The 27572-nt window shown below is 44.2% G+C and overlaps 1 protein-coding gene across 2 annotated transcripts in view; it reads right to left on the bottom strand.

Moving 5' to 3' along the window:
* The window catches only part of LOC134749030 (dynein heavy chain, cytoplasmic), a 97301-nt gene that overhangs the window by 6612 nt on the left and 63117 nt on the right, over nucleotides 1-27572 (bottom strand). For both annotated transcript variants that reach the window (XM_063683922.1, XM_063683923.1), the window contains 23 exons: nucleotides 23955-24153; nucleotides 22342-22459; nucleotides 21831-22046; nucleotides 20626-20781; nucleotides 20151-20324; nucleotides 19051-19215; nucleotides 18319-18455; nucleotides 17548-17708; nucleotides 16960-17102; nucleotides 16612-16680; nucleotides 11051-11224; nucleotides 10403-10623; nucleotides 9829-9997; nucleotides 5334-5508; nucleotides 4955-5072; nucleotides 4115-4328; nucleotides 3793-3865; nucleotides 3555-3676; nucleotides 3083-3268; nucleotides 2438-2566; nucleotides 2096-2201; nucleotides 501-598; nucleotides 216-344 (listed from right to left, as the gene is read on the bottom strand). In XM_063683922.1, the coding sequence (XP_063539992.1) occupies nucleotides 216-344; nucleotides 501-598; nucleotides 2096-2201; nucleotides 2438-2566; nucleotides 3083-3268; nucleotides 3555-3676; nucleotides 3793-3865; nucleotides 4115-4328; nucleotides 4955-5072; nucleotides 5334-5508; nucleotides 9829-9997; nucleotides 10403-10623; nucleotides 11051-11224; nucleotides 16612-16680; nucleotides 16960-17102; nucleotides 17548-17708; nucleotides 18319-18455; nucleotides 19051-19215; nucleotides 20151-20324; nucleotides 20626-20781; nucleotides 21831-22046; nucleotides 22342-22459; nucleotides 23955-24153 (3452 nt within the window). The remainder of the gene's footprint in view (nucleotides 1-215; nucleotides 345-500; nucleotides 599-2095; nucleotides 2202-2437; nucleotides 2567-3082; nucleotides 3269-3554; nucleotides 3677-3792; nucleotides 3866-4114; nucleotides 4329-4954; nucleotides 5073-5333; nucleotides 5509-9828; nucleotides 9998-10402; nucleotides 10624-11050; nucleotides 11225-16611; nucleotides 16681-16959; nucleotides 17103-17547; nucleotides 17709-18318; nucleotides 18456-19050; nucleotides 19216-20150; nucleotides 20325-20625; nucleotides 20782-21830; nucleotides 22047-22341; nucleotides 22460-23954; nucleotides 24154-27572) is intronic.

Genomic DNA, 27572 nt, shown 5'->3' with positions numbered 1-27572 from the left:
GTATGCCGCAAGATGGGACGGTGTGAAATTGTGACTTCGTTAATTCTGCTGAGTACAATATTAATTTAAATATAGTCTGGCAAACACTTATCAGTTAGAAAAAAAAAACCAAGAAAACTATACTCATCCTTTGGGTGCTAGTACTAACGTAAGACAATAGCGTATAATTCTCTCTATGTTTGAAATGAGACAGTCCTGGGCCAAACTATAGTTACCTGACAGATAGCGAGCACGTTCCTGAGGTCGTGGTGCACTTGAGCCAACAGCGAAGCCCCGGCGGCGACCTCGCGCTCGAAGAAGCGGTACAGCGGGTCCTTAATATTCTCCACTGTACGGCGCAGCGTCTGGATGACAAAAATTAATCAATAGGTGTGGTCGGCCCCTCAGGAGCGTCAAAAAAATTACTTCTACAAGTGATTAGTAAAATATAATATTGTAAATTTATCTTTTTAGCTAGCTTTTAACGTGAATAATAAATAATAATAAAATGAAGTTCTTACCGGTAGTTTCTCGGGCAGGAGCTGAAGCCAGCCAGTCGCAGTTTGATGGAGAGACTTCATCCAAGCCGGGCGGCCGTCGCCCTCCACCACCAACGCATCTGTACAAACACATACAATGTAAACCAGTCTTACACCGCCTTCCATCTGCAGGGAAACTTTGAGTTTAGGTTTAGCGACAGGGATATGCACACAGCGTTGAAATAAACACGCCAAGTATAGAGCAACGCATGCAAGAAGACGTAATATAGTTGCCATCATGCTTATTTGCTCGCGAGAAATATAACCTGGTTTTTTTGTAAGAGCTGGCACCGACCTCCGGTCACTAAAATGTGAGCATGCGCATCGACATCATCTATTCTATCTCATTATTTAAAAAAAAATATATATATACATATTGTCGAGCTACGAGTACAACGACGTTTACTTCTGTCGAAGATAAAGTAATCAGTGGAAGTTACTGGTTACTAACTATTTTTAAGCCACGGTAATAGCCAAAATTGTATGGTACATGTGTATTTTATACTGAATACGAAACGTATTTAAGTCAGTGCTCAAGATTCAAGCCAGTATTCTTCATGTAAACGTAAAATACGAATATGAATTTTAAGTTCAAATATAGGTACTGCTCTCATCGATAATGCTACTTATTCTACTAATATAACGATTTTTTTCTAATATGTTTTTATCCATTTACTATATGCCCAAACGAAATGCCTGCTGCTTGAAATTCACGCGGCAAGCTAGTACTTCAAAGTTATGTATTTTGCAGATGGAAAGGCCTGACGAAGCAACGCGAGTGTGTTGCAGTAACGAACAACGATTAAATATTCCAATTAAAACTAATAGTTACCATCGACTTCTGTAACGTGGAAAAAACAAAGACAATTAAAGCCAATAACAAGTTTTGACGCCAACGTTACATTTTGTGCTATCGCTACATTAAGTCGGAGTGGGTTTAAAAAATCAGTAGTAAATAGGAGCTAAGAGTTGCATACTGAGATGTGTCACTACTAATTTCCTAATTGCGGTTGAGCTACTTCCAAGAGAATCATCCCTCACTCAGGAAGTTTCAAAATTTTGTAATATCATTGAATTTAAATCATTGATGGACGGATTTTTATTTTGTTGTCGTTTTTTTTTATAATTTTATCAGACTGATAAAATTTGATGGATAGATAGTTTCTTATTCTCTACATCATAAAATCACCGTATGTCCTACAAAATATTCCACCGAGTTACGAAAACGTATGGAATTTTCGTAGCTCAAGGTATACATTTTGTCCCAAATTAATATTTCGTGTTCCTTCCGACCAGAATGAGGAGCTCTTCAAATCTACCAAATTTTATCAAAATCTGACAAGAAATCGACAAAAAAAACATATAGCCTATAGCCAAATTTACATATTTTGCGCGCCGCGTCACTTGTGTTGCCTCGTTAACCCTTAAATGCATATTGTTGCCAAATGTATACAAAGCAATAATGATGCATAATTAATTATAATACGCTTAATTAATTAATTAATTATATTACATTAATTAATTTAATCATGCATTTAAGGGTTAAACGACAAGTATAAAACCATAAATATACTGACTGTCATCCTGCGAAGCGGCGTTGTACGCGAGCTCCTCCTCGTCCTCCAGTTGCTGCATCTTTAGCAGTTTCGACACCAGGTCGCTGCCTTGCGTTGTCAGCAAAACCTGTACAAAAACAACTTGTACTACGCGTTGTCCCGACATTGTGGTAACCTATTCCCATGAATAAGCAGACCTTCGAACCTAGAAGGGGAAACTAAGGCTCATTATGATTAGTCACTATATTTTCCTTCATCGAAAAGCAATCCAATGATATTCGGATTGAAAGTCGCACGCCTTACAAACACTTAAATAGTAACAAAGCTTACGTATTTTTTTATTTTATTAGTGCAATAGCTAACCTTTTCGGCGTTGTTGGGCAAGCCGAGCCAGGACGGAGTCTGCCTGTCGGATAACTCCTCGATCCACTTGAGGAAGTGGTCGCGCCGGTTGCCGTCGGGCATGGTGATGTGCCTCTGGTTGCCGCTTGCCTGCGGAGGAATAGGTCGTTTATAGCTAATTAAGTAAACTAGACGAATGTCGAGCCTGCAAAATTATGAGCTAATTAATGTTCTTAAAGCTATTAGACGCTAAGAACACCAGGTTGTCATGAGTCACGAGTGATTCAACTTATAGGTACTCAAAAAGTTAAACTTAACCGTATGCTCTTTAACCCTTACAGGGCCTATGCCTTATTTTAAATCAAGGTAAATTAAGTGTAAAGTGTTTTTAGTATGAGCGTGTGAAGCGAAAAATCCACCTAAAAACCGAAGAACACTGCACTTTTCGTTGGACATGTATATTTCTCGTAACTACATGTAAAGAAGATAGACAATACTTATACTAGTTGCAACCCTCTTAACTCCAACCACAACCAGAGGATATGAAGGGTTTGCGACTCTAGCCGACCACATGTCTCGCCGCCGACAGCGGAATCATTAGGAGCCTAAAAAGTGTCTGCATCAATTTAACCACAAGGTACAAAATTGCATTACTATTCAACTTACCCCATCGACATTAGCGACAAGCGCAAAGTCCGCCTCGAATGACCTCGGTGTGAACAGCTTGCACAGGAAAGAATGGAGCAACCGTTGGTCGAATAAGTTGTCGATTTTGCCTCCGTAGATGCACTGCGAGAGGAGGGTCACTAGCGCTTCCCATGGCACCTTCTCCGGAGGCAGATTGGTGCGGCCCTGGCAAATTAAATTACATTTTATTAGCAATTTAAAATAAATAAATACTAAGATTAAAAGTAATAGCTACACATGTTTCGTAAATCGTAATCAAATTAAAACATGAAGAATGAAATGGATGAGAATGCTGGCAAAATTTTCGGATATCACGATTTTTGATAGCTGACTATTCGGTACGGTACCCTCTCTCTCTTTACGCGACTAAGCACTATCCGTTTCATATTTTATGTCAAGATACTTGGGCATTGAGTTCAGACTCCGTTTAAAGCTATTTTTGAGCTCCTACCATAGCCGTGGCGTCAATCCAGGTGTCGAGAGTATCACACGCCACGCGCAGGTCGGACTCGTTGAACTCGTAGTACTTGGCCCAGCCCAGCGGCACGTAGCGGAGCCGCTCTTGGACGATGCCTGTGGAACAAATTAATCAAAAATACAGGTCATATTGGCTATGCGCAATGTGACACTATAACGTCTATAACATAAGCAAGAATATTTCAAATTCGATTATAAACTCATAAACTTACCGTGGAACCACGCCAACAAGAAGTAGAGACGTGCGCGTTCCGAAGGAGGCTTCATCATACGAGCAGCGGGCACCTGAAAAAAATTAAATTATTTAAAACTCTAGTTTCACGTTCACCAGACCCGTTTTAAACTTTCCCATGGTTCAAGTTTAAACGCATTCGAATAGGTTGTGGAAGACATTCCTTGTTGTTGTTTTGTCCCAACACTTGATAATTTTTAATAAAAATGTTGTAACACATTCTGCAGCATTGGTAATTAATGTGCTGAGTTCGGTGGCGAGAAGCCTGATGGAGATTAATAATAGAGTAACAGTATAGTGACCGTGGCGAAGGTGCGCAGCAGGTTGGCGCGGATGCCGGGCGGCGGCTCGAACACGAGCACGCGGCCGGCCCGCAGCAGGTTCACGGGCAGCTTGGGGCTGATCTCCGTGGTGAGGAACAGCCGGAAGGCCGGGTGCGGCTGCAGCGAGTGGAGCTTCTTCTCCAGCTGCACGAGCCACACTGGCGCGAGGTGCACGTTCTTTAACATCACCCATCTGGTGAATAACGGTGTATTTAACCTTTTTGACGCCAACGACGGATATATCCGAACCGCAGGTCCAATGCCGAGAGGGATTAATCCGTCACTGACCACAGAGCAACATAGACCTACGTGCACATGCATAAAGTTCAATTTCAGTTTTGACACTTCAAATCAGAGAATCCGAGTGACAACTTTTGTGCTTGACACGGCGTCGAAAAGGTTAAGTAATCCTGATCCCGAAAGACCAAGGCCATATACTCGTAAAGTGCAAGGTGCTTTAGTCATAAGTTTAACAGCCACATTAGAGTGTGTTATATGGCGTAATACTTTGTGGTTATAATAAATGTGGATAATGGCAGAGATGGCGTCATCATAGCTTGCCCCTTTTTCTATGAGATTTGGCTTACAGGGCTGGCATCCAGGGCATTAAAAAAACTAAAATTTGACACAATTCTAGGGATTGACAGGGCAAGCTATGCTGGCGCCATCTGCTAAAATGTTACGTCTTTTTAGACGATTGTAATTTGATCGAATGAAGGAAACTATGGACGGTAAATGTGGATAAAATTAGAATGAGCTCATGCATTCTCATACAGTCGTATCTCTAAGGGTCACTGAGGCCAATGTTTAGCAGCATACCGGCCGGTCTTGCAGGCGGTGTTGATGGCGCGCTCGGCCTGGTTGAAGCCCTCCGCGGACCCGATGGCGATGCTCGACAGCGGCTTGTTCAGCTCCGTCGCCATGTCATCCACACGACCTGTATACATTACACAAATTAATTAGTTTCTCTCAAAGATGCGAGGAAGTATTAAAGTTATTATGTTCCTTTCATTACACTTCAGGCGCGGTACTCGTAAGTCAAGGGACGGAATTCCGTACAGTTTCCAGATGGTATTCGCGTCAAGTTTTCGCTTTTCACTAAAATTGTAAGGTTGTTCATGTTTTTGCGTCATAATTAACAATTTATATTTTATATTTGTTTGTTGATTATTTTGTAAGTGGAATGTGCGTCACATACCGCTGGCGTCGTATCCGGGCACGGAGCACAGCAGCGCCGGGGTGGTGGCGTTGAGCTGGTGCTCGGTGATGGAGGCGAGGTCGAACTCCGTCTCGGCCTTGGCCATGAAACCGGCGCCCAGAACGGCGGCCACCAGCTGAGTGGCTGCTGCGATCACGCGGTCCGGTCGGAATGCCTAAGAAAACAAATGTTAATTAATGCACACAATCAAAATATTTCTCAGAAACAGAATACTTGGGCGAATCAACTTTTTGACCGACACAAATCTGTCCACATTTAAATTTTGTTGTACAATTTCACCTTTAAGTAATGGCTTTTCTAGGATTCAGTTTATGGCGTATGTTAAAACATTCAAGGCCTCAACTGGTAAGTAAACCTAATACACAGAAACTATGGATATCAGAAACCCGATTTCTTGGTAAGTCCAGTCATTTTGAGTAACGAAAGATACGTCAGTCAAAAAGTAGATTTGTCCACTTATCTAATTAAAAATCCGAACATCCACGGTTTTAATAAACCAACACAGTAATACAATGGACGACACAAGTCAAGCGTACGCCGACAACCGGGGACCACGGACGCACAGAACGCACGCTCCGAGCGTGCTACCTGCCATACATTTTAACCAATATTATATGTCGACCGTGGCGTTGGTTTAGCCATCATCTGGCGGTCGGCGTTGGCGTCGTGTTAGAGATGAGTACGCTAACGCTACCTGTATGAGCAGCAGGCGGTACATGGCGAGCGTGTGCGGCGCGGGCGGCGCGCTGGGGCTGGAGTCCCACAGCGTGGGCACGCACTGCTCGGGCGCCGCTTGTCCCAGCCACGCCGCCAGCTCGGGCAGCTCGCCCGCCTCCTGTAGTAGACGACGGAGCAACGCCAGGGTTGACTATACCTGTATGAGCAGCAGGCGGTACATGGCGAGCGTGTGCGGCGCGGGCGGCGCGCTGGGGCTGGAGTCCCACAGCGTGGGCACGCACTGCTCGGGCGCCGCTTGTCCCAGCCACGCCGCCAGCTCGGGCAGCTCGCCCGCCTCCTGTAGTAGACGACGGAGCAACGCCAGGGTTGACTATACCTGTATGAGCAGCAGGCGGTACATGGCGAGCGTGTGCGGCGCGGGCGGCGCGCTGGGGCTGGAGTCCCACAGCGTGGGCACGCACTGCTCGGGCGCCGCTTGTCCCAGCCACGCCGCCAGCTCGGGCAGCTCGCCCGCCTCCTGTAGTAGACGACGGAGCAACGCCAGGGTTGACTATACCTGTATGAGCAGCAGGCGGTACATGGCGAGCGTGTGCGGCGCGGGCGGCGCGCTGGGGCTGGAGTCCCACAGCGTGGGCACGCACTGCTCGGGCGCCGCTTGTCCCAGCCACGCCGCCAGCTCGGGCAGCTCGCCCGCCTCCTGTAGTAGACGACGGAGCAACGCCAGGGTTGACTATACCTGTATGAGCAGCAGGCGGTACATGGCGAGCGTGTGCGGCGCGGGCGGCGCGCTGGGGCTGGAGTCCCACAGCGTGGGCACGCACTGCTCGGGCGCCGCTTGTCCCAGCCACGCCGCCAGCTCGGGCAGCTCGCCCGCCTCCTGTAGTAGACGACGGAGCAACGCCAGGGTTGACTATACCTGTATGAGCAGCAGGCGGTACATGGCGAGCGTGTGCGGCGCGGGCGGCGCGCTGGGGCTGGAGTCCCACAGCGTGGGCACGCACTGCTCGGGCGCCGCTTGTCCCAGCCACGCCGCCAGCTCGGGCAGCTCGCCCGCCTCCTGTAGTAGACGACGGAGCAACGCCAGGGTTGACTATACCTGTATGAGCAGCAGGCGGTACATGGCGAGCGTGTGCGGCGCGGGCGGCGCGCTGGGGCTGGAGTCCCACAGCGTGGGCACGCACTGCTCGGGCGCCGCTTGTCCCAGCCACGCCGCCAGCTCGGGCAGCTCGCCCGCCTCCTGTAGTAGACGACGGAGCAACGCCAGGGTTGACTATACCTGTATGAGCAGCAGGCGGTACATGGCGAGCGTGTGCGGCGCGGGCGGCGCGCTGGGGCTGGAGTCCCACAGCGTGGGCACGCACTGCTCGGACGCCGCTTGTCCCAGCCACGCCGCCAGCTCGGGCAGCTCGCCCGCCTCCTGTAGTAGACGACGGAGCAACGCCAGGGTTGACTATACCTGTATGAGCAGCAGGCGGTACATGGCGAGCGTGTGCGGCGCGGGCGGCGCGCTGGGGCTGGAGTCCCACAGCGTGGGCACGCACTGCTCGGGCGCCGCTTGTCCCAGCCACGCCGCCAGCTCGGGCAGCTCGCCCGCCTCCTGTAGTAGACGACGGAGCAACGCCAGGGTTGACTATACCTGTATGAGCAGCAGGCGGTACATGGCGAGCGTGTGCGGCGCGGGCGGCGCGACGGGGCTGGAGTCCCACAGCGTGGGCACGCACTGCTCGGGCGCCGCTTGTCCCAGCCACGCCGCCAGCTCGGGCAGCTCGCCCGCCTCCTGTAGTAGACGACGGAGCAACGCCAGGGTTGACTATACCTGTATGAGCAGCAGGCGGTACATGGCGAGCGTGTGCGGCGCGGGCGGCGCGCTGGGGCTGGAGTCCCACAGCGTGGGCACGCACTGCTCGGGCGCCGCTTGTCCCAGCCACGCCGCCAGCTCGGGCAGCTCGCCCGTCTCCTGTAGTAGACGACGGAGCAACGCCAGGGTTGACTATACCTGTATGAGCAGCAGGCGGTACATGGCGAGCGTGTGCGGCGCGGGCGGCGCGCTGGGGCTGGAGTCCCACAGCGTGGGCACGCACTGCTCGGGCGCCGCTTGTCCCAGCCACGCCGCCAGCTCGGGCAGCTCGCCCGCCTCCTGTAGTAGACGACGGAGCAACGCCAGGGTTGACTATACCTGTATGAGCAGCAGGCGGTACATGGCGAGCGTGTGCGGCGCGGGCGGCGCGCTGGGGCTGGAGTCCCACAGCGTGGGCACGCACTGCTCGGGCGCCGCTTGTCCCAGCCACGCCGCCAGCTCGGGCAGCTCGCCCGCCTCCTGTAGTAGACGACGGAGCAACGCCAGGGTTGACTATACCTGTATGAGCAGCAGGCGGTACATGGCGAGCGTGTGCGGCGCGGGCGGCGCGCTGGGGCTGGAGTCCCACAGCGTGGGCACGCACTGCTCGGGCGCCGCTTGTGCCAGCCACGCCGCCAGCTCGGGCAGCTCGCCCGCCTCCTGTAGTAGACGACGGAGCAACGCCAGGGTTGACTATACCTGTATGAGCAGCAGGCGGTACATGGCGAGCGTGTGCGGCGCGGGCGGCGCGCTGGGGCTGGAGTCCCACAGCGTGGGCACGCACTGCTCGGGCGCCGCTTGTCCCAGCCACGCCGCCAGCTCGGGCAGCTCGCCCGCCTCCTGTAGTAGACGACGGAGCAACGCCAGGGTTGACTATACCTGTATGAGCAGCAGGCGGTACATGGCGAGCGTGTGCGGCGCGGGCGGCGCGCTGGGGCTGGAGTCCCACAGCGTGGGCACGCACTGCTCGGGCGCCGCTTGTCCCAGCCACGCCGCCAGCTCGGGCAGCTCGCCCGCCTCCTGTAGTAGACGACGGAGCAACGCCAGGGTTGACTATACCTGTATGAGCAGCAGGCGGTACATGGCGAGCGTGTGCGGCGCGGGCGGCGCGCTGGGGCTGGAGTCCCACAGCGTGGGCACGCACTGCTCGGGCGCCGCTTGTCCCAGCCACGCCGCCAGCTCGGGCAGCTCGCCCGCCTCCTGTAGTAGACGACGGAGCAACGCCAGGGTTGACTATACCTGTATGAGCAGCAGGCGGTACATGGCGAGCGTGTGCGGCGCGGGCGGCGCGACGGGGCTGGAGTCCCACAGCGTGGGCACGCACTGCTCGGGCGCCGCTTGTCCCAGCCACGCCGCCAGCTCGGGCAGCTCGCCCGCCTCCTGTAGTAGACGACGGAGCAACGCCAGGGTTGACTATACCTGTATGAGCAGCAGGCGGTACATGGCGAGCGTGTGCGGCGCGGGCGGCGCGCTGGGGCTGGAGTCCCACAGCGTGGGCACGCACTGCTCGGGCGCCGCTTGTCCCAGCCACGCCGCCAGCTCGGGCAGCTCGCCCGCCTCCTGTAGTAGACGACGGAGCAACGCCAGGGTTGACTATACCTGTATGAGCAGCAGGCGGTACATGGCGAGCGTGTGCGGCGCGGGCGGCGCGCTGGGGCTGGAGTCCCACAGCGTGGGCACGCACTGCTCGGGCGCCGCTTGTCCCAGCCACGCCGCCAGCTCGGGCAGCTCGCCCGCCTCCTGTAGTAGACGACGGAGCAACGCCAGGGTTGACTATACCTGTATGAGCAGCAGGCGGTACATGGCGAGCGTGTGCGGCGCGGGCGGCGCGACGGGGCTGGAGTCCCACAGCGTGGGCACGCACTGCTCGGGCGCCGCTTGTCCCAGCCACGCCGCCAGCTCGGGCAGCTCGCCCGCCTCCTGTAGTAGACGACGGAGCAACGCCAGGGTTGACTATACCTGTATGAGCAGCAGGCGGTACATGGCGAGCGTGTGCGGCGCGGGCGGCGCGCTGGGGCTGGAGTCCCACAGCGTGGGCACGCACTGCTCGGGCGCCGCTTGTCCCAGCCACGCCGCCAGCTCGGGCAGCTCGCCCGCCTTCTCCAGCAGCCGACGGAACGCCACCAGCCTGAGGATATAACGGGAATTACAGGACACAACTCACACTATACCAAAACTTTTACTACGCCAACATCCCAATATCTTAAATAGTGGTTACAAATCACTTCGCACATAACCTCCCCCTACAACCTGCAATAAACATTTTATTTTTTACCAACAGGATGCTTCTTATAACTTCTACTGGCAACGTCACATGGCGACCCTGCCGAAATATTTAATATATAATTTTGTTATTAGAGACCCTGCCGGCGTTACGTAGCGGCGTGCTGGGCTAGGTAAAGAAAAAGAACTAGTCATAATCCACTTGAATCTATGTCTGGAATTTTTACATACCGTACAATTTCTCTCGCCACGCATGGCGACCCTGCCAGAGAAAATTGGTGAACAATATACCTATAGTTTGTAGCCTCACCTAGAGCTAAGTCGTGCAGCGGCATCATGTTGGTGCTGCGTGAGCGGCTCGAGCGGCGCGCAGTGCGACACGAAGCCCTCCTTGCCGCGCAGGAACGTGGCGAAGGGCTGCTCCAGCGTGTCCTCGGCGCCCGTGCCCTTCAGGTGGATGCGGCACAGCAGCAGCGCGAAGGTGAGGCGGTCCGTGTGCAGCATGCCGCGGGCTACGCGCTCGTAAACCACCTGGTTAACATCATTTGATTAAGGATGGAGGATTTCATCTGGATGTCGAGTTTGGGTAGTAGGAGTAGGAAGAGAAAACTCGACTGAAATTTAAAGTAATACGTGGATTGATGTTCAAATGTTTAACCTTTTTCACAGAATAGTTTAGAAGAAAAATAGATTACGTAAGATTGCGGAGAGAAAACGCAAAAATGGAGCGTTTTATCTGAGTAAATCATAATCGGGCTTAGCCGGGTAAAATGGGTGTTAGGTATGGAAGTACCTTCGATTGGAGCGCCCTGTTTTAAAGCCTTCGAACGCCTCGCCTATCGTGCGCGGCGCGTCGTCATCGTGAGCCTTCTCGGCATGCATGTTGATATTGGGCTGTAGCCGCACGCGTCAGTTGACATTTTTGACGGTCAAGGAATTAAATATTCACAATACCAACCGTAAACAGTTCCTCAGTAATGATGCTAAGCCGGGCGGTGTAGTCCGAAACGCCGTTAAGCATCGGACACACCAGCACCGAGCTGAAGATGTCCAGGAACATCTTCAGCGAGTACTGGTACAGGAAGTGGACTTGGTTCAGCGACTCCATCGTGAAGTATATGCTGCTGCATGCCTGTTAACATACATACATAGTTTTAGATTGAAAGCTACATATGCCATAAAATAAAGGGTTTACACATAATAATATGTTAACAAAAATAGCCTACGTAAGTTTTACATGTGTGATCATGTGGGTCAGGTTCATAATCATACAGTTTCAAAGATTCAAAGATTCAAAGATTTATTTGTTCAACATAGGTAAGTTACAAGATGTTAAATACATATTTCAGTATCACTATGTCGTGCCTATTGGCATACAAATTCAATAAAAATACACGCTAATCATAATATCACAGAAAAACAATAATAGTCAAAACAGGGTTATGTCATGCAGTAAATCTTAATTAGGTAATTCAGTCAAAAATTCTATAATAGAGTAATATGCTTTCTCGGTAAGAAAAGCTTTTAGGTTTTTTTTAAAAACATTATTCTTGTTTTTACATGCAATTATATTCGCCGGTAACTTGTTATATATTTTGTGAGCCATTCCAAGTATACTTTTTTGTAGAAGTGCCGTTTTATTTGGTACTTTTTGCATAGACTTTAGTTTGTTTTGAAGGCGAACGCTTTTAAACTTACTAAATAGGCTGTGGTTTGTATTTACAAAATTGGCCATTTCGTATATATACAAACATGGCAATGTAAGAATTTTGAGACTCTTGAAAAATGGTTTACATGGCTCACTTTCTTGGACACCGCAAATTGTTCGTATGCATTTCTTCTGAGCCTTAAATACAAATTCTTTATTGGTGGAGTTTCCCCAAAAAAGGATACCATATCTTAAATTAGATGTGACATAAGCATGATAGGCGGTTAAAAGTGTCGATTCGTTTGCGATTTTTTTCAAATTGTACAACGCGTATGAATATTTACTTAATTTATTACATATATTGTCAGTTTGTGTTTTCCATGTCAACTTATTATCTATACTTAATCCTAGAAATTTCGTTATGTCCGTTTCATTCACTTTATGTCCCTTATAAACTATGTTTAAACTAGTAGATTTGGTTCTTTGCTTAAATGTCATAATATTTGTTTTGTCCAGGTTTATTCTAAGATTATTGTTATCAAGCCATTCTATAATAGTTTCTAAGGTATTATTTATGTCAGTTTCATATGATTCTATATTTTGTCCAGAAAAAATAATGGTGCTATCATCTGCAAAGAGAACCATCGGGTGTACCGTAGCTTTAGGCATATCGTTAATGTAAATTAAAAACAATAGTGGGCCCAACACACTTCCCTGGGGTACCCCATAACAAATACTCCTAAAGTTAGATGAGTAGGTTTCCTCTTTTTTCGTACTGGGAGATATTCTTTTGATTTGTGTAATTTGTTTCCTATCTCTCAGGTAAGAACGGATTAGACTGAAAACATTACCGCGAATTCCATAAGCATGTAGTTTGTCTAAGAGAATATTATGGTCAACAAAGTCAAACGCTTTTGACATGTCCATATATAAAGCGCATGTAGGGATTTTTTTGTCCATGTTATTAATAACTTTTTGTACTAAATCGAAAATTGCTAAATTTATTGATTTTCCCTTTCGAAACCCTTTTTGTTCGTTTGCAAATAAGTTTTTTTTTTCAAAGTAATTGTAAAGACTGTTGTATATAACTTTCTCTATGATTTTGGCAAAGACAGAGATTAACGCAATAGGCCTGTAGTTCTTCATGTTATCTTTATCCTCCTTTTTATAAAGAGGTCTCACAATGGATAGCTTTAGTTTGCTAGGAAACTCACCATGCTCAATACATAAATTTACTATATGGCTGAGTATAGGAGAGATAATGTCAGATGTTTTTTTTTATTATTTTCGTATGTATACCATCGTGTCCAGTGCTATTTGTATTTTTTAAAGAATTTATTATTATTTTTATGTCATTAGAATTTGTCGGCTTCATAAATAGGGAGTTAGCATAGTATGTCATTGTTTTCTTATAATTATTTTTGTTGCTAGTGCCACTATGAGGAGTAGCAAGACGAACTTGGTCCACGAAATAATTATTAAATTCCTCTGCAATATCTTTAGGATGTGTAACTGCCTTTCCATTGGATATAATTTGCTTAATATTTTCAGTAGGGTACCTAGCCTTAGATGGGTTAATAATTTTCCAGGTGGCTTTTGTTTTATTCCTTGATCGTTCAATGATACTGTCATGTATGGATCTTTGAACACTGCTTATAATTCTTTTAAGATGTCTGGAATAACATGTTAATTTTTCTTTTAGGTCCGATTTTCGCGTCAGTCTATATTTCCACAACAATTCTCTTTTCCGTTTACAACAATTTTTAATACCGTTTGTTATCCATTTAGGTTTAGTAGTGGTGTTAATTTTATTTAGTTTCTTAGGAAAACACAATTTATAAAGTAGGTCAAAGATCTCAAAGAAACTATCAAATGCTTCATTCGGATTGGTTGCTGAAAATACATCACTAAAACTAATATTACGTAGACAATCTATGAATTTGATAATGTTTTGGTCTGATAAATCAATTTGTTCTACAAACCAATATGGAATGGAGCATGTTTTCTTTACTGGACATTTTAACAATTGTGCGGTATGGTCCGATAGAGCAAATTCTAAAACCTCAGCTTTACTACCTCTAACATTGTGGATTATATTGTCTATGCAAGTGCGACTGGACAACCTAGTTGGCTGTAATATTCCTAGCTTAAGGTTGTAACTGCTTAAGAGGTTTTTGAAGTCAATCGAGTGTACAGTAGATTTGAGTAGATCTATATTGAAGTCACCACAAATGACAATCTTGTTCCCGGTGTGGCAGTACTTATTTAAGATCTCATTTATTTTGCATAAAAACAATGTTACTGTAGCTAAATTGTTTTTTGGTATTCTATATACACAGACAATGATGATTTTATGTTCTGTCAACTCAATTCCAGTACACTCTATGATATTAGGAATCGAGGTATTTGTGATTTCAGATATTATATTGAAACTGTGAATGTTTCGTATTAAAATACAAGAACCTCCATTTCTGTTGTCTCTTGTAAAGACTGCTGCTAATTTATAATTTGGAATAGAGAGGTTAACTTCATCGCCAGCTTTCATGTTGTGTTCAGTTATACATATTACATCGATTTGTTTACCAGAATCGTTTAGTTCTTGCAGATTAACGCATAATAAATCGGCTTTATTAATTAATCCATTGATGTTCTGGTGAAGCACATAAATATTTTTATAAGTTAGAATATCATTATTATTGTTTTCTAATAAGTTATTACAGTCTAGTTTATCATTATTCATAAAAAAATATTACTGTTATAATATTTTTCATTCACAGTTTTCAGTATTTTGTTTACATGTTGTGCTAATTTATATTTCCCTTTATAATTTAATTGGTTACCATCATTTTGGTAATCTGTCTTTCCTAAATAAATACTATTAGATTGTAGCCATACATGCGGCATGCTGTCAAATTTGTTATGAATTGCTGAATTTAATTTATGTACAAAATTATTATAATATTCAGAATAATCATTAATGGAATACGGTATGTCACAAATAATTACATTAGTATGAGTAGCAGATTTAACAGTTGTTTCTAGAAGTCTTATGATCTTGCTAATTGGTGTGATGTTATAGTCACTGACTCCGCACATTATAACCAAACAGTCACTTTTCTTAAAATCTGCGATTTTTTGATGAACGTTGTGTAGGACCCGTTCCGTTGTTCCGTGGTTTATAATGTCAGCTTTGAAATCATAATCATTCCTTCTTAATTTGGAGAGGGGACGCAGTACGTCCGATCCGTGGTAATCAGACAAGAGCAAAAGCTTCGGCTTGTGTCTATATGGCTTCTTAAAAAGGTATTTATTAATTCGTGTTCTTCTTCTTGCAGATTATTTTGGTCAGGTGACGGACGATGTTTTGTCAGATCTGGGTGATAGGTTTCAGAACTGGAATTATAGCTGACCTTTTCTAATTGTTTGATGGTCTTTTGTAGTGTTCTTGTTGATTGTTGTATGCGTGACAAAGTTACGCTTTTGTTTATTAATGCATCTGAGTTTTGTTTGATTTCTTTATTCGTAGTCAACGCCTTACTTAATTTAATCTGCAATGTCCTAATTTTTTTATTCAGAGTTTGTATTTCATTTTCTAGGTCCTTTATTTTATTATTAGTTTCAATATCAATGGTTTCAGTTAAAGGTAATGTTGGATTTTGTAATATATTTTTTGTAGGGGAGCATTTGCCTTGAGGGTGTTCTTTAAGTAGCGTGTTATATACGCATATTTTTTTCTTGTAATCATCTAGTTTTTTATTCAAGTCTTGATTTTCAGTATTAAGATTAGTAATTTCATCATGTGCGCTTGCCAATTCTACGGTAAGTTTTTCAACTTGTGCTTTCAGGGCAACTATTTGCGATGATTCCATGTTAGATATGCTCGGGAGGCTCCGAGGACTTTCGTACGTACTTTCATCTCTAAGCGTGGAACTTAATATATTATCATTAATGTCGGCATGCGATACGTCAAAGGAATTCGATTTTGATGGTAAAACACGTTTTCTCTGAGTTATGTTATCTGGTGATTTATTTACAGTGCTTTCAGTGTGCGAAATAATTGGTGGTGGGGTTGCCTTTTTCTGGGTATTTTCGTGGCAATTTCTGCACTTCCAGGCTAACTTATTGTTACTCGTCATTAATCTAAACCTCGCTGGAGTAACATTTCCTGTGCATTCAAGGTCGAAGATTTTTAAGCAGCCTGAGCATTTTAAGTATTCTTTATTTTTTAGTATTTTCTTACATCTAGAGCATGCATTTGAAGGTATTGGAGTCATTTTTATGTGATTATTATGTATTATTCTAATTTGAAACAAAGTTCGATGTCAATACTGTATTGTTATTGCCATAGTCTTCTTGGCGTGTCAATAGATGGCGCTCGATTCCGAGATGTGTTTGAGCTATCTTTAAATACGCCCAGCTGCCTATTCTGGTGTAGCAACACTCAGTTAATTTCTGTAGGTTGGCACAACATGCACTAGTGTTAACTGTCAGTCATGCAGCCAATTAATATTGGAGTGATCGCCGGAGTGTACCGTTAATTTCTTGAAAATAGACAGTTATTCCTTCATTTTGAATTTAAAGTATCTAATATATTAATATGTAACGGCTAATTAGCTTCTCACCTTTGTGTTTTTTGTTTAGTGCGTGCTTGAGATTGAATATCGGAATATGATAACCTGATGTAAGTTTATTGGTTATGTTTTCCTTTGCACTTTCACTGATTCTACATAGTGTTTACTATTATTTTAAGATAAAAATTCACGGACAATCTCTTTGTATGTGTTTACTTGGCTAGGTAAAACCGACAGTAAAACCGATGTTTTACAGCGGAAGGTTCTACACGAAACAGGAACCTAAATTCGTATACTCACTTGAGACAGAGGCAGGTATTGCTGGCTGACTGTCTCGATTTCAGCGATGACTTTGTCAGTTTCTTCAACCTAAAATGTTATAAAAATCATATTAATGTATCAATATAATCAACAACAGAATGTTCATGGATTATAACAATCGAGGATTTTAATTTCATCACTGCCTGTGATTTTGAGATTTTAGGCTAGCAAATTTGTTTTGATTGATGATTTTTAACAAAAGTCCAGCAGAATTCTTATTCTTTCTAAAACAAGCGCAATCATTGTATTCTACACACGATTATGACACCTAACTACGTCAATACAAAGCTGAAGTTTCTTTACAAAATATCAGTCGCCTAAGTTTACCTTTTGGCCGATGTCGTCTGCCTCCTTCTTGAGCGTCTCGAGTGTAGCGATGACCGAGTCATCGTCCAAGATCTTGCCCTTGGCGTCGTTGAGCGCTTGCAGCAGAGACTTCTCCAGTTGGCGCAGACGGAGATGGAATTCACCTGTTTAGTATTTTGTCAGTTTAAGTAGGTTATCAGACAAGTAAATTAACCAGAGAGCTAGTAAAACATATCCAAAGCCAGGAGAAATCAACTGTTTTATAAGGCAGCTAGGTAAAACGCACTGTCATAGTTGCAAAAAAGGTTCAACTACTAGTTTTTGAAATGGTTTTAAAATGGATTACTAAATCTCCCTGATATGATAGCACTAATAACACGCTTGGACAAGTGCCTGAATGTTGGACAACTGGACAACTGTCTTGATGCTGCCTCTTTGGGCTTTGTGTGATTTTTAAGCGTCTCTGTCGCACGCATGTGGTTACCTTACAACATAAGCAGGTCGGAGCGCTTAGTGTCGATATCGGGACATTCAGCCCTGACCACATGGTGCAGACACTGTGACTACAGCGAGTGTCTCCGTTGGTCCCTGTCGCACACATGTAAGTACCTTGTAGTTTGAGCAGGTCGGAGCGCTTGGTGTCGATGTCGGGCCGCTCAGCCTTGAGCACGCGGTGGAGGCACTGGGACTGTAGTGAAGAGCGAGTCACCGTAAAGTTGACGAACGTCACACGCGAGCACATGTCCGGCGGGAACTCCACCGTTGGGTCCCTGCGATACAAAGGCAAATGTTAGCCGAGAGCAAAGAGGAGTAAACTTGTAACAAAGCTGTCTGTTTGCCGCAGCTCGCGGTCCGGAATAGAGATGTGATTGTGTGATGTGGGGCGCGTGAGACGTTGGGAATATTTATTTACTGAAACATGAGCCTTATGTTAACCTCGTGAGTCTGAATGTATATTAAAATGTACATATTCGTTGCAATCTAATTTGAACCTTTCATGTAACAAATAAAGTAGCATTTCTATTGTTACATTGCGTTGTAAAACAAACGAAATTCGTTCCAATTTACTTATAGAACAAGGTTCAAATTAAAAATTGGAAAACTTTATATGGTTGGTCTTACGAGGTTAAGGTATAAGGACGGTGCGCGAAGGGGTTTTTGCTACCTAGTGGTCTAAATCTAAAGTAATTTCACGCTAGTAAACAGGTGTGGACTCGTACAGTTCACGCACGCTCTCTTGAGCGTTGAAGGATGCAGTTGGTAGCCTAAATCGTTTATGGCAAATTAACATTACAAATTCTCAAAGCGGAGCTCCCGTGCTGTTCTCTAAAATTTACAGTCGCTCAAAATATGGACTGTCCACTATCCTCTATTCCATACCTGGTGGAGAGGAAGATGACGAAGGAGGGGCTGAGATCGATGTCCTGGTCGCCGAGCGTGATGAGCACGCGGCCGCCCGTGCGCCGCAGCTCGCGGTTCAGCACCGGGTTCAGGATCGGGTCGTAGTTCTCCACATCCTGTCAAGTGTACAAAATTTTGTCTCACTCTTATTCAGGTCTTAGTCGTCAGATAATAACTTAGCAAAATTTACGAAAACAAAGGAAAATTTTCAATGAAGTTTAAAAAAGTATTCCTGAACGGATTAATCCATATCATCGAAACCTATGACCAAACTGGTGAAAAGTTACTGACACTTTTGGACTCCAAGAAAAGTCAGCAGCCGAATGACACCTACAGCTGAATTAAGTTCTCCGTCCATGAATCTTTCTCTGCCCCTTACCCAACTTCCGACCCAGACTGCACGAGCAGCGGGTTGCCGAACCGCAGCGCCGACTCGAGGTTCTTGCGGAAGGAGTCATCCAGGAAGGACGTCTTGGTGATCTTGCGCTCTCTAAACTCACACATACACGCCCCTTGTCCTGATTGGTCAAAGATTATGAATTAAGCCAATAATAACCTGCACGAGCAGCGGGTCGCCGAACCGCAGTGCCGACTCGAGGTTCTTGCGGTTCGTCCAGGAAGGATGTCTTTGTGATCTTGCGCTCTCTAAACTCACACATACACGCCCCTTTTCCTGATTGGTCAAAGATCATGAATTAAGCCAATAATAACCTGCACAAGCAGCGGGTTGCCGAACCGCAGCGCCGACTCGAGGTTCTTGCGGAAGGAGTCATCCAGGAAGGATGTCTTGGTGATTTTGCGCTCTCGGAACTCTCGCATTATGAACTCGGTCGCTTGGCCAGATGGATCTATGATGAGTGGGTAGCGGTTGAAGCGCTGCAATCAAATCGCAATATAAAAGTGACACAATTTAACATACAATACTTAAAAAAATTTTTTTTTCGTATTACGTGTTAAATAATACGTGTACTAATACTTAGTCAAGAAATGAATGGAAAACGGCGTAGGTAATTCTCATTTCAGGACAAGAGTAGTAACAAACAGGGTAGACTAAAAGTTCAATGCCATGAGCTCTTGCAGAGGCTCTAACGTCTGTTCGAATAAGAAATTGAAAGCGTGAACTTGGGGCTTTGCAGTGTTGGTCCCAAGGGCCTGACACTCTTCGATAGAGAATGATAGTCTTATTGCGATTATATATAGGACTATAAGAGGAAAGAGAAAATAGTGTCATGCTTTGTCCTTATCACCGGACCGGGTGGCATCATAGGTAGGAGGCGATGGCGAAATACCGAAATTTATAAGAGTGAGAGAAAAAACCTATGCTGCCCAAATTTTATATGAATATTCTTTTTCTTACCCCCGGTCGCTCGGTGGCGCGTATCTTTATGATTGGTGCAGATGAGACAATGCAAAACTTTGCACATGGAAAATCTCGAAAAAAATATTTTTTCACCTCAGCAGCTCGAACAAGCCTACTTTCCTCACTCCAGGGAGTGAAACAAAGTAGCTTTTTAATTTAGTGAAGGCCATGAACTTCCACTTCATACTTCTATTACAAATTGTTTTTTTTTTTCTATGTAATTCGAAATACATTTTAACCTTAAATATGTTCTCACTACTGAGGTGAAAAATTATATGTGCAACACGGGAGCAAAGTTATTTTACATCTCGTGTTTTTGAGTCCCTCGCTACGCTCAAGAATTTTTCGCTTTCTCGGGACTCAAAATAAACACTCGCAAGAAAAACCAACTTTCCTCTCTTGTTGCACAAGTAACTATTTCCAGAACATTGTATAGAGTGCAAGTGGGTACCCTCAGCATGATGGCGTTCTCGACGCACAGCTCGTCCGTGGGCAGCGCGTTGGCCTGCCAGCGCAGGCGCTCGTCGGGGTTGCTGAGGTACTCGGTGCGCGCGATGTCGGCGCGGTACTTGATGTTGGCCGCGGCCAGGTGGGCGGTCCATGTTGAGAATAGGTTTTGACGGTACTGTGGACAAGTTTTGTTCAAAATACACGTGATCATTCTCATCTTTCATTGAAGGTAAAATCAATATATTTAATGTGAATATCATCATGTCCATGAAAGACGACTTCTGCTGGAGTAAAGGTGGATTAGTAGAACCCATCCCATAGATGCATCCGAGTTTGAACTTCAGATTCAGTTTACACATCACATTCAAATGTCATAAGCTCTGCTTAAAATGCGCAGCGCGATTCGTTGCTGTCACATATATAGAATGTAACTACTGTAAAGAAGATCGAAATCCGTCTGATTCGTGTTTACTTACATGCTGGTCAAAGTAACCGCCGTACGCGATGAAGGCGGCCGACAACAGCACGTCTCCGACGATAGTGCTCATCTGCGAGCGGAACGTCTCTGAGCTCGATTCCCAGCGCTCGCGTTCGATTACGAGACTCTTCAGGAGCGCGATGGACCTGTCCACCTGTAAATAATAACATATTAATACGAGCATTGATGATTGAGCACCTTTACTGCTAACGAATAAAGTGCAAAATGTTTAAGCTGCAGTTGTGACATTTAAAATGGCCTTGTTACCTCTCTTTCATTACCTCTGATTGTCTTTTTATAATGTGACTCCGTCTGCCCCATCATAACGTGGATATTTATAACGAATGACGCTAATAATCACTGTCTTATACACTGCGCAAGAAAGACAGCTCAAGCGCGCTTGTAACTTAGAGCCAAGACCAGGGACCGGCCCGCTATCCCTTATCGGGGTTTTATAAGGGTATTGCATAAGGCTTAACTCACCATACCCTTTGCCAGACGAAACCCTTTGTTTTGGTTTTAAAAACCCTTATATAAAATAAAGCTACCACATTTGAGTAATCGGTAGCCCAAATACCCTTACAAAACCCTTATCATCCGCTCACCAACACCTTGCATATTGCTTATAAGGGTTAGCCTTATAAAGGGCTTCCCTTTCAGCATATAAGCGTGCTAATTTAAGTCGTCTACCTTGTTCATAAAGCACACATTACTTCGAATCCGAGCGATCGTCGGCGGCGACGGCGGCGTTCTTTGACTAGGCACGTATTTTCTTTCCTTTTCATACACTACCGTAGATATATACTAATCCTGTCTCTTTCACGCAAAGGGAAACCTTTATAAAAAGCGCTTAATTATTAGGGTAACCCTTATTAAGAGCTAGCCTTATTTTTGGTTAGCTTTTCGGTAAGGGTTAGTCAAAGGTAAGGGTATGAATGGGCTTGCAGATCAAAAGGGAAAGTCTTTCAATGTGTTAGTCGTGTTTAAGTGTCGCCCATTGAAAGGGTTTTATCGCGGAAAGGGTTGTCCGGTCCCTGGCCAAGACACTCTATGCTATGCTCCTTGCAGTCCTTGATGCTCTCGTTGTAGTACGCATGTACCAACAACACTTAGCTAACGCGATCAGCTCGCGCACCTAATAGACCTTATCACGTTGCAATAAGGTTTAAAGTTGTATGAAAAGAAATGTATTAACGATGGTACCTTGGCCTGCACGTTCTCCAAGTCGGTCTTGATAGCCTGCGCCTGACTAATGAGCTGCGCGTACTCCTCCTTGTAACTCGCGATGGACTTCTCCAGCTGCGCGATCAGATCGCGAACTTCGTCGCCGGCCGTCACGTTAGTTTGGGCTTGATCCTCGAGCGCGCGCAGCTCGTTGCGGAGCGGCTCCACGCGTTTCAACATGTCCGCGTATTCGATCTGTACAAACAACCATTACTTCATTACTAAACATCGAGAACCTCATAACATTTTGGTGGCAGCTTAACTGTCTGTGCTACTGTCAGGCTTTAAAAAAAGACGCAGTTGCAGCTCTTTTAAAGTCCCTAAAATGACATTCAGCAGACACGATAATATTTATAATACTTCAAAGTAACGTTTTCTTCTATGGTGTCTCTTCTTTTCAATAATTTGACGATCCAGGACATAAATAAAATTAATTAAATTTGATCATCAACAATCATTTCATATGATAAGCAAATATTGCATTACATACCTGAGCGATAGCCCATTTGACCATAGGCCCGCAAGCCATACTGGCTCGGTTAACCTTCTCGAAGTTGTAGTCGGGGTTGCTAAGGTATCTGGTCCTCATCTTCTCGCGCACATCGTCACTGACCACACAAACATGTGATTAATACTTAGAATAAAATGTTACGATCGTGCATAATACCATCCCGTCATATCTGTATGATATGATCTAAGCTGACGAATGAGCGGGGCATTCAGCGTTATTCGTGTTAAACAAATGCAAAAGTGTGCGAGCGGCCTGCCGCCGCTGCCGGCCGCGTAAACGCTCCGCTGGACGCTCGCCACTCAGGCCGTACACTAAATCCGTCAAATATTCATAAAATAACTCCAATAAACCCCTCATGCTTTTCATACAAATGAAACATGTGTGTTGTCGTATGAAACAAAAATAATTACTTACCCAAACAGTAAATAAAAACTAAAATGGATTGATGTTGTGTTTGATTTTCAGACGGATTAGTGGTACTATGTTCAATTCTATTTTCTATCAAGTGAATTTCAATCGAGTAACTGTTTTGTACAGACCTCGTTACAATACGGCCACACGATTATATAAAGTTTACTCGATAGAAAATTATATACCATGAATCGAATTGAACATAACTTTAAACATGATCAAGAACTCAGAAGTAGCAAAAATATATAAAACAGAACAAACAACTCGAGTAATCGAAACAGTTTTTGATGTTCGATTACCCGACGAGGACGGACATGTGATGGAGACGAACACAATTTATTTATTGGCAAATACATGCAACCCGGACACAACTGTGGATTTCTGGCAAAATAAGAATATTACAGGTTATTTCAACATTAGTTTCACTTTTACTCTACCGCAAACTAGGTAGATAATTTGCAAATAAAACTAGCTAAATCATTTAAATCACTATCTAAAATCGTTATAGGTTAATTTAGCCATCACCACAACACTAAATGTTACAGAGAAGTACAGAACACAATGTGCAAAAGCATGCTTCAAGCACTCAAACCAAACAGTGCAAATCAAGTTCACCAAACGCCCATACTAATCGCAACTTAATAAAATGTGGTTAAAACTGCTAATACTTTACTACAGAGGGCGCTACTGGCGTAATGTTCATTTGACAGGGTGTATGGTTGATCTTTAGCCCATCGCTATTTTAAAAACAACCGCTAACCGATATGGCTCCTCTACACGATGGGCCATCATACTGGCCCACTAAGTTGGGCCAGCGTGTAGAGAGGGTAGTGGTGTCGGATGGCTTATGGCGCGGCGGGACGGCGATGGGATGGCTCAGGTGTCGGGTTTTTCGTCCGCACATCAAAGATAGTAGGCCAGCGATGGTGCGTACGCATCTACACGTAGCCCATTTCAGTTCGTGCTCTCAACTATTCTGTGCCAGCGTGTAGAGCCATAACCATCGCATGGCCATCTCGCTGGTCCAGCGCTGGGCCATCGTGTAGAGGGGCCACTAAATGGCATTTTTGCTTTAATTTGAAATTGAAACACACGTTTGCTTCACCCGTCAATAGAACATAGCGCTGAGCTTAGTTTATAACCTCATTCGGATTGTAAACGGGTTGACAAGCGGTGCTCACGTTATGTCCTCGGTAGAGAAGTTGGAGACGATGCTGTTGATGAAGTTTTCTCGCATGATCACGGCTCGGATGGCCTTCCAGTCCGTCGCGTTCTCGCCCAACAGTAGGCAGATAGACTCTAGCGCCACCTTGACGAGCGCCGGCGGGTTGCCCATGGACCGAACTTCCACTAGGTGCTGTTTCTTTATCGACTTGACCGCTGTATGTCCAACGCCATCCGCACGTCCAGCCACCAGCACGAAGCGAGAGCGAGAGATTACAAAAAAAAGAGAGAAACAAAAAGGCATTTAGCTTTGTGATACATGCGGCTGGCGTTATTATTAAACTTATCGGCTATTTAAAGTAGAACCGTAAAATAAAGACGAATTGATTAAGTATGTTAAAAACGATTGTTAATTTTGTTGTTCATGACGATGCTTAGCAGAGTTAGTCACATTCGAGTATCGACGGTGTTATTAGTGGTATTTGATGCCTTTCGCAACACGAGATGATCACAGTATTAATGTAGATTGATATATTAATAACAACAGTCACATATGCAAGCAGGCTTAGCTTATTTACAAAAATAAACTTACAAAAATATTCATTCATAACAGTAACGACTTATAAAAGATAAAACTAATATTAAAATACAATGCAATGTTTAGATATAGAATTTTCTAAGAAACAACTTTACAAAAGTTCTAGCTTTTGCCCGCGACTTCGTCTGCGTGGGATTAGTACCAGCAGTTAGCGCCTGGATAAAATATAATGGCAATAATTTCGAGCATATTATGCTTAATTTCTAACACCAATTAACAGACAATTCATTAGTTTTCTCATTTCCACCCCCCCTTTTCACTCCCTTCCCTCTTTAGGGATGACTTCCGACATAAAAACTATCCTACGTCCTTCCCCGGGATTCGAACTATCTCTATGCCAAATTTAAACTAAATCCGTTCAGCGGTTTAAGCGTGACGAGGTAACAAACAGACAGAAAGACAGACAGACTGACACACTTTCGGATTTATAATATTATATATAGTATATAGTATGCAAGTATGGATTACAATTGAATTACAAATCATTCCAAGTACAATGTGTTTGCCAATAAATATAAATTAGATTTAAATTAAATATATGACATATGAAGAAAGTCTAAAATTTCAAAACGTATTAGCTTTCTTCCTTGACATGAGGCGAGTCGGAAATTACTACAAAAAATAGAACACAAAAACAAACTACACTATTAATGCTATCATCATGCCACAGTTGCAGTGCTAACTTTTCTAGGAAATAATCATGCTATAGTTGCAATACTAACTCCTTTAGTTGCAACCCAAAATGCTATTTCAGTATTTAATTTACTTAACATTTAATGTAACAAAGTTTAAATATATTAATAACGGGTCACTCACGTGTTTTAAGTCGAAAACAACCGTCCGTCACCGTCGACGCAAGCTCCTGATGACGCTCCTCGGTACGGAGTGAAACATGTCGAGCGTTTTCGACTTAAAACACGTGAGTGACCCGTTATTAATATATTTAATATGTCTGTGTCTCACGGAGGTTTTGTTATTAAAGTAACAAAGTTTGTTTGTGGTAGGACTCATTTTGATCCAAATTTTTGAAGCCGAAACCCTGTTAAAGAGTATTCAGATCGGCATCAAACCGTTGTCACGTATTTCCGTCTCGCCTCGACAAATAACTTGTTTGTACAAACGTTCATTAATAATACATTATACGTATTTTGCTGTTAAAAGTGGAATAATGTTTCCTACTCTGAACAAACACTATTAAACAGATTAAAATAAAATGACACCCCTTGTTTTATTAAAGGATTTATATCTTAAGGGCCACCCCATACTATCGGCTTATGTGCGTCGGCGTCTAGTCAGCGCTATGGAAAATCAGTGCCCCAATGTTACAGGTTTCTATGTTACATTTTCAAGATAGTTGAAATTCGACTTAATGTCACTATGATAAAGTTCAAATTTCAGTTCGATAAAAGTGAAACATAGAACCCTGTAATATTGAGGCAGCGAAATGGCGTCGCTGCGCAGTTGCATCAACGTTACGTCGAGCAGCAGCCATAAGCGAGGTTTAGACTAGCAAGAACTTGCATGCCATTCTCATAACATTGCGGTATCTGATCAAACTTTTGAATGCAGTTTACCTCAGTAGTCAGCAATGTAACGTAAATTGCATGCAAGTTCTTGCTAGTCTAAACCTCGCTTTAGAGTTGACTAGACGCCATTCGGGAGACACTAGTGTGGGCTGTGTACTGGCTCTAAGGATGGACAATTTTTCACTCTAGAGTTAAAAGTAACCCGTGGTTTTTACAGCATTTAATTGCGTACGACCACAGACAGTTGAACTACAAAATCGCATGTAATATTATTGAACGTTCGCGAATAAGTGTAAAAGCAAACTAACGTGATATTCTCAGTCTCGAAGTTAACAATAGTTGATATAAAGTTGTCCTTCATCACGGCAGAACGTATCGCCTTCCACGTGTCCCCTTTCTCGCCGAGCAGCGTGCAGATGGACTCGAGCGCCATTTTGACGACCGACGGCGGGTTGGCCATGGAGCGGACCTCGACCAGTTGCTGCTTCTTGATGGATCGCACGGCTGTGTCGGGGCTTCGTATTTAATACTAGCTTTTATGTTTAGTACAATATTGAAGTCAAATTTTCGTCGGTTAATCCCCTCGGGCGGCATATCTTGATCGTTGGTATCATTATTTTGAGTCCATCAATTAAAGTTCAAATTTGATTGAGTTATTTACTGCTGGCTACGAGGCGCTTACTGCCCGAGATATTTGGGAATTCATTATCTAAGATAGCTTCAATATTGTATTTTAATCCTTCAAATTGACTGAAGCGCTCCTCTAAAGTAATAAGGGCGGCTTTTTCCCCATTTAGTGTTTTAGTACAAAATAAAACCTATCTAACATAGAACCACATTTAAAATTGCTATCAATAACAATAGTTAAGGCCAGTTGCATCAACCACAATCAACGATGAAAAAAAATAAACAATTACATTTTAGAGAATGTAACCATGGTTACAGAAGTTTTGAGGCAAAGGCATCGTCTTATTGTGACTGTTCTAACTACTGATCTAATTGATGTTAGGCTAATCGTCAAATGTATACAGGTAACACTTTTTTGTAGTCTATTAGCCAAGTGCAATCATGTACTACGGTGAAGATCTGGTACTTATCTAATGAAACTTTACAAGTCCACAAAAAGCTGCCTAGTAAAAATATATCTCTAATAAAATTGTCAGAAGGCGGTAAACCTATATAGTTCCGATCCTATATAGTTCATTTTCGTGGACACATTGTAGAAGAGGCAGTAATTTTGTCATTTTGTTATTGTTTTTAACTTTAGTAAAAGTACCGGACACCTACTCTACCACATATCCAGATATAGTGTCAAAATCAACCGTCAGATGTTAAAAATATAAAGTTTTGTATGGAGCACTAAACGTTTTCACATAAGCAAGGCTGTTGTGTAACACCCGACTAAAATAAATTGTACACTTGTAAAGTTCCATAGAATAGTTAGGCCAAGCAACAAGAATGTATAGAGAGAAATACTTGGAACACAATTTTTGACAAACCCCCCTCTTCCC

This window comes from Cydia strobilella, chromosome 17 (genome assembly GCF_947568885.1).
Source record: "Cydia strobilella chromosome 17, ilCydStro3.1, whole genome shotgun sequence".
NCBI classification, from domain to species: Eukaryota; Metazoa; Arthropoda; class Insecta; order Lepidoptera; family Tortricidae; genus Cydia; species Cydia strobilella.
This window is presented reverse-complemented; position numbering and strand designations above follow the sequence as displayed.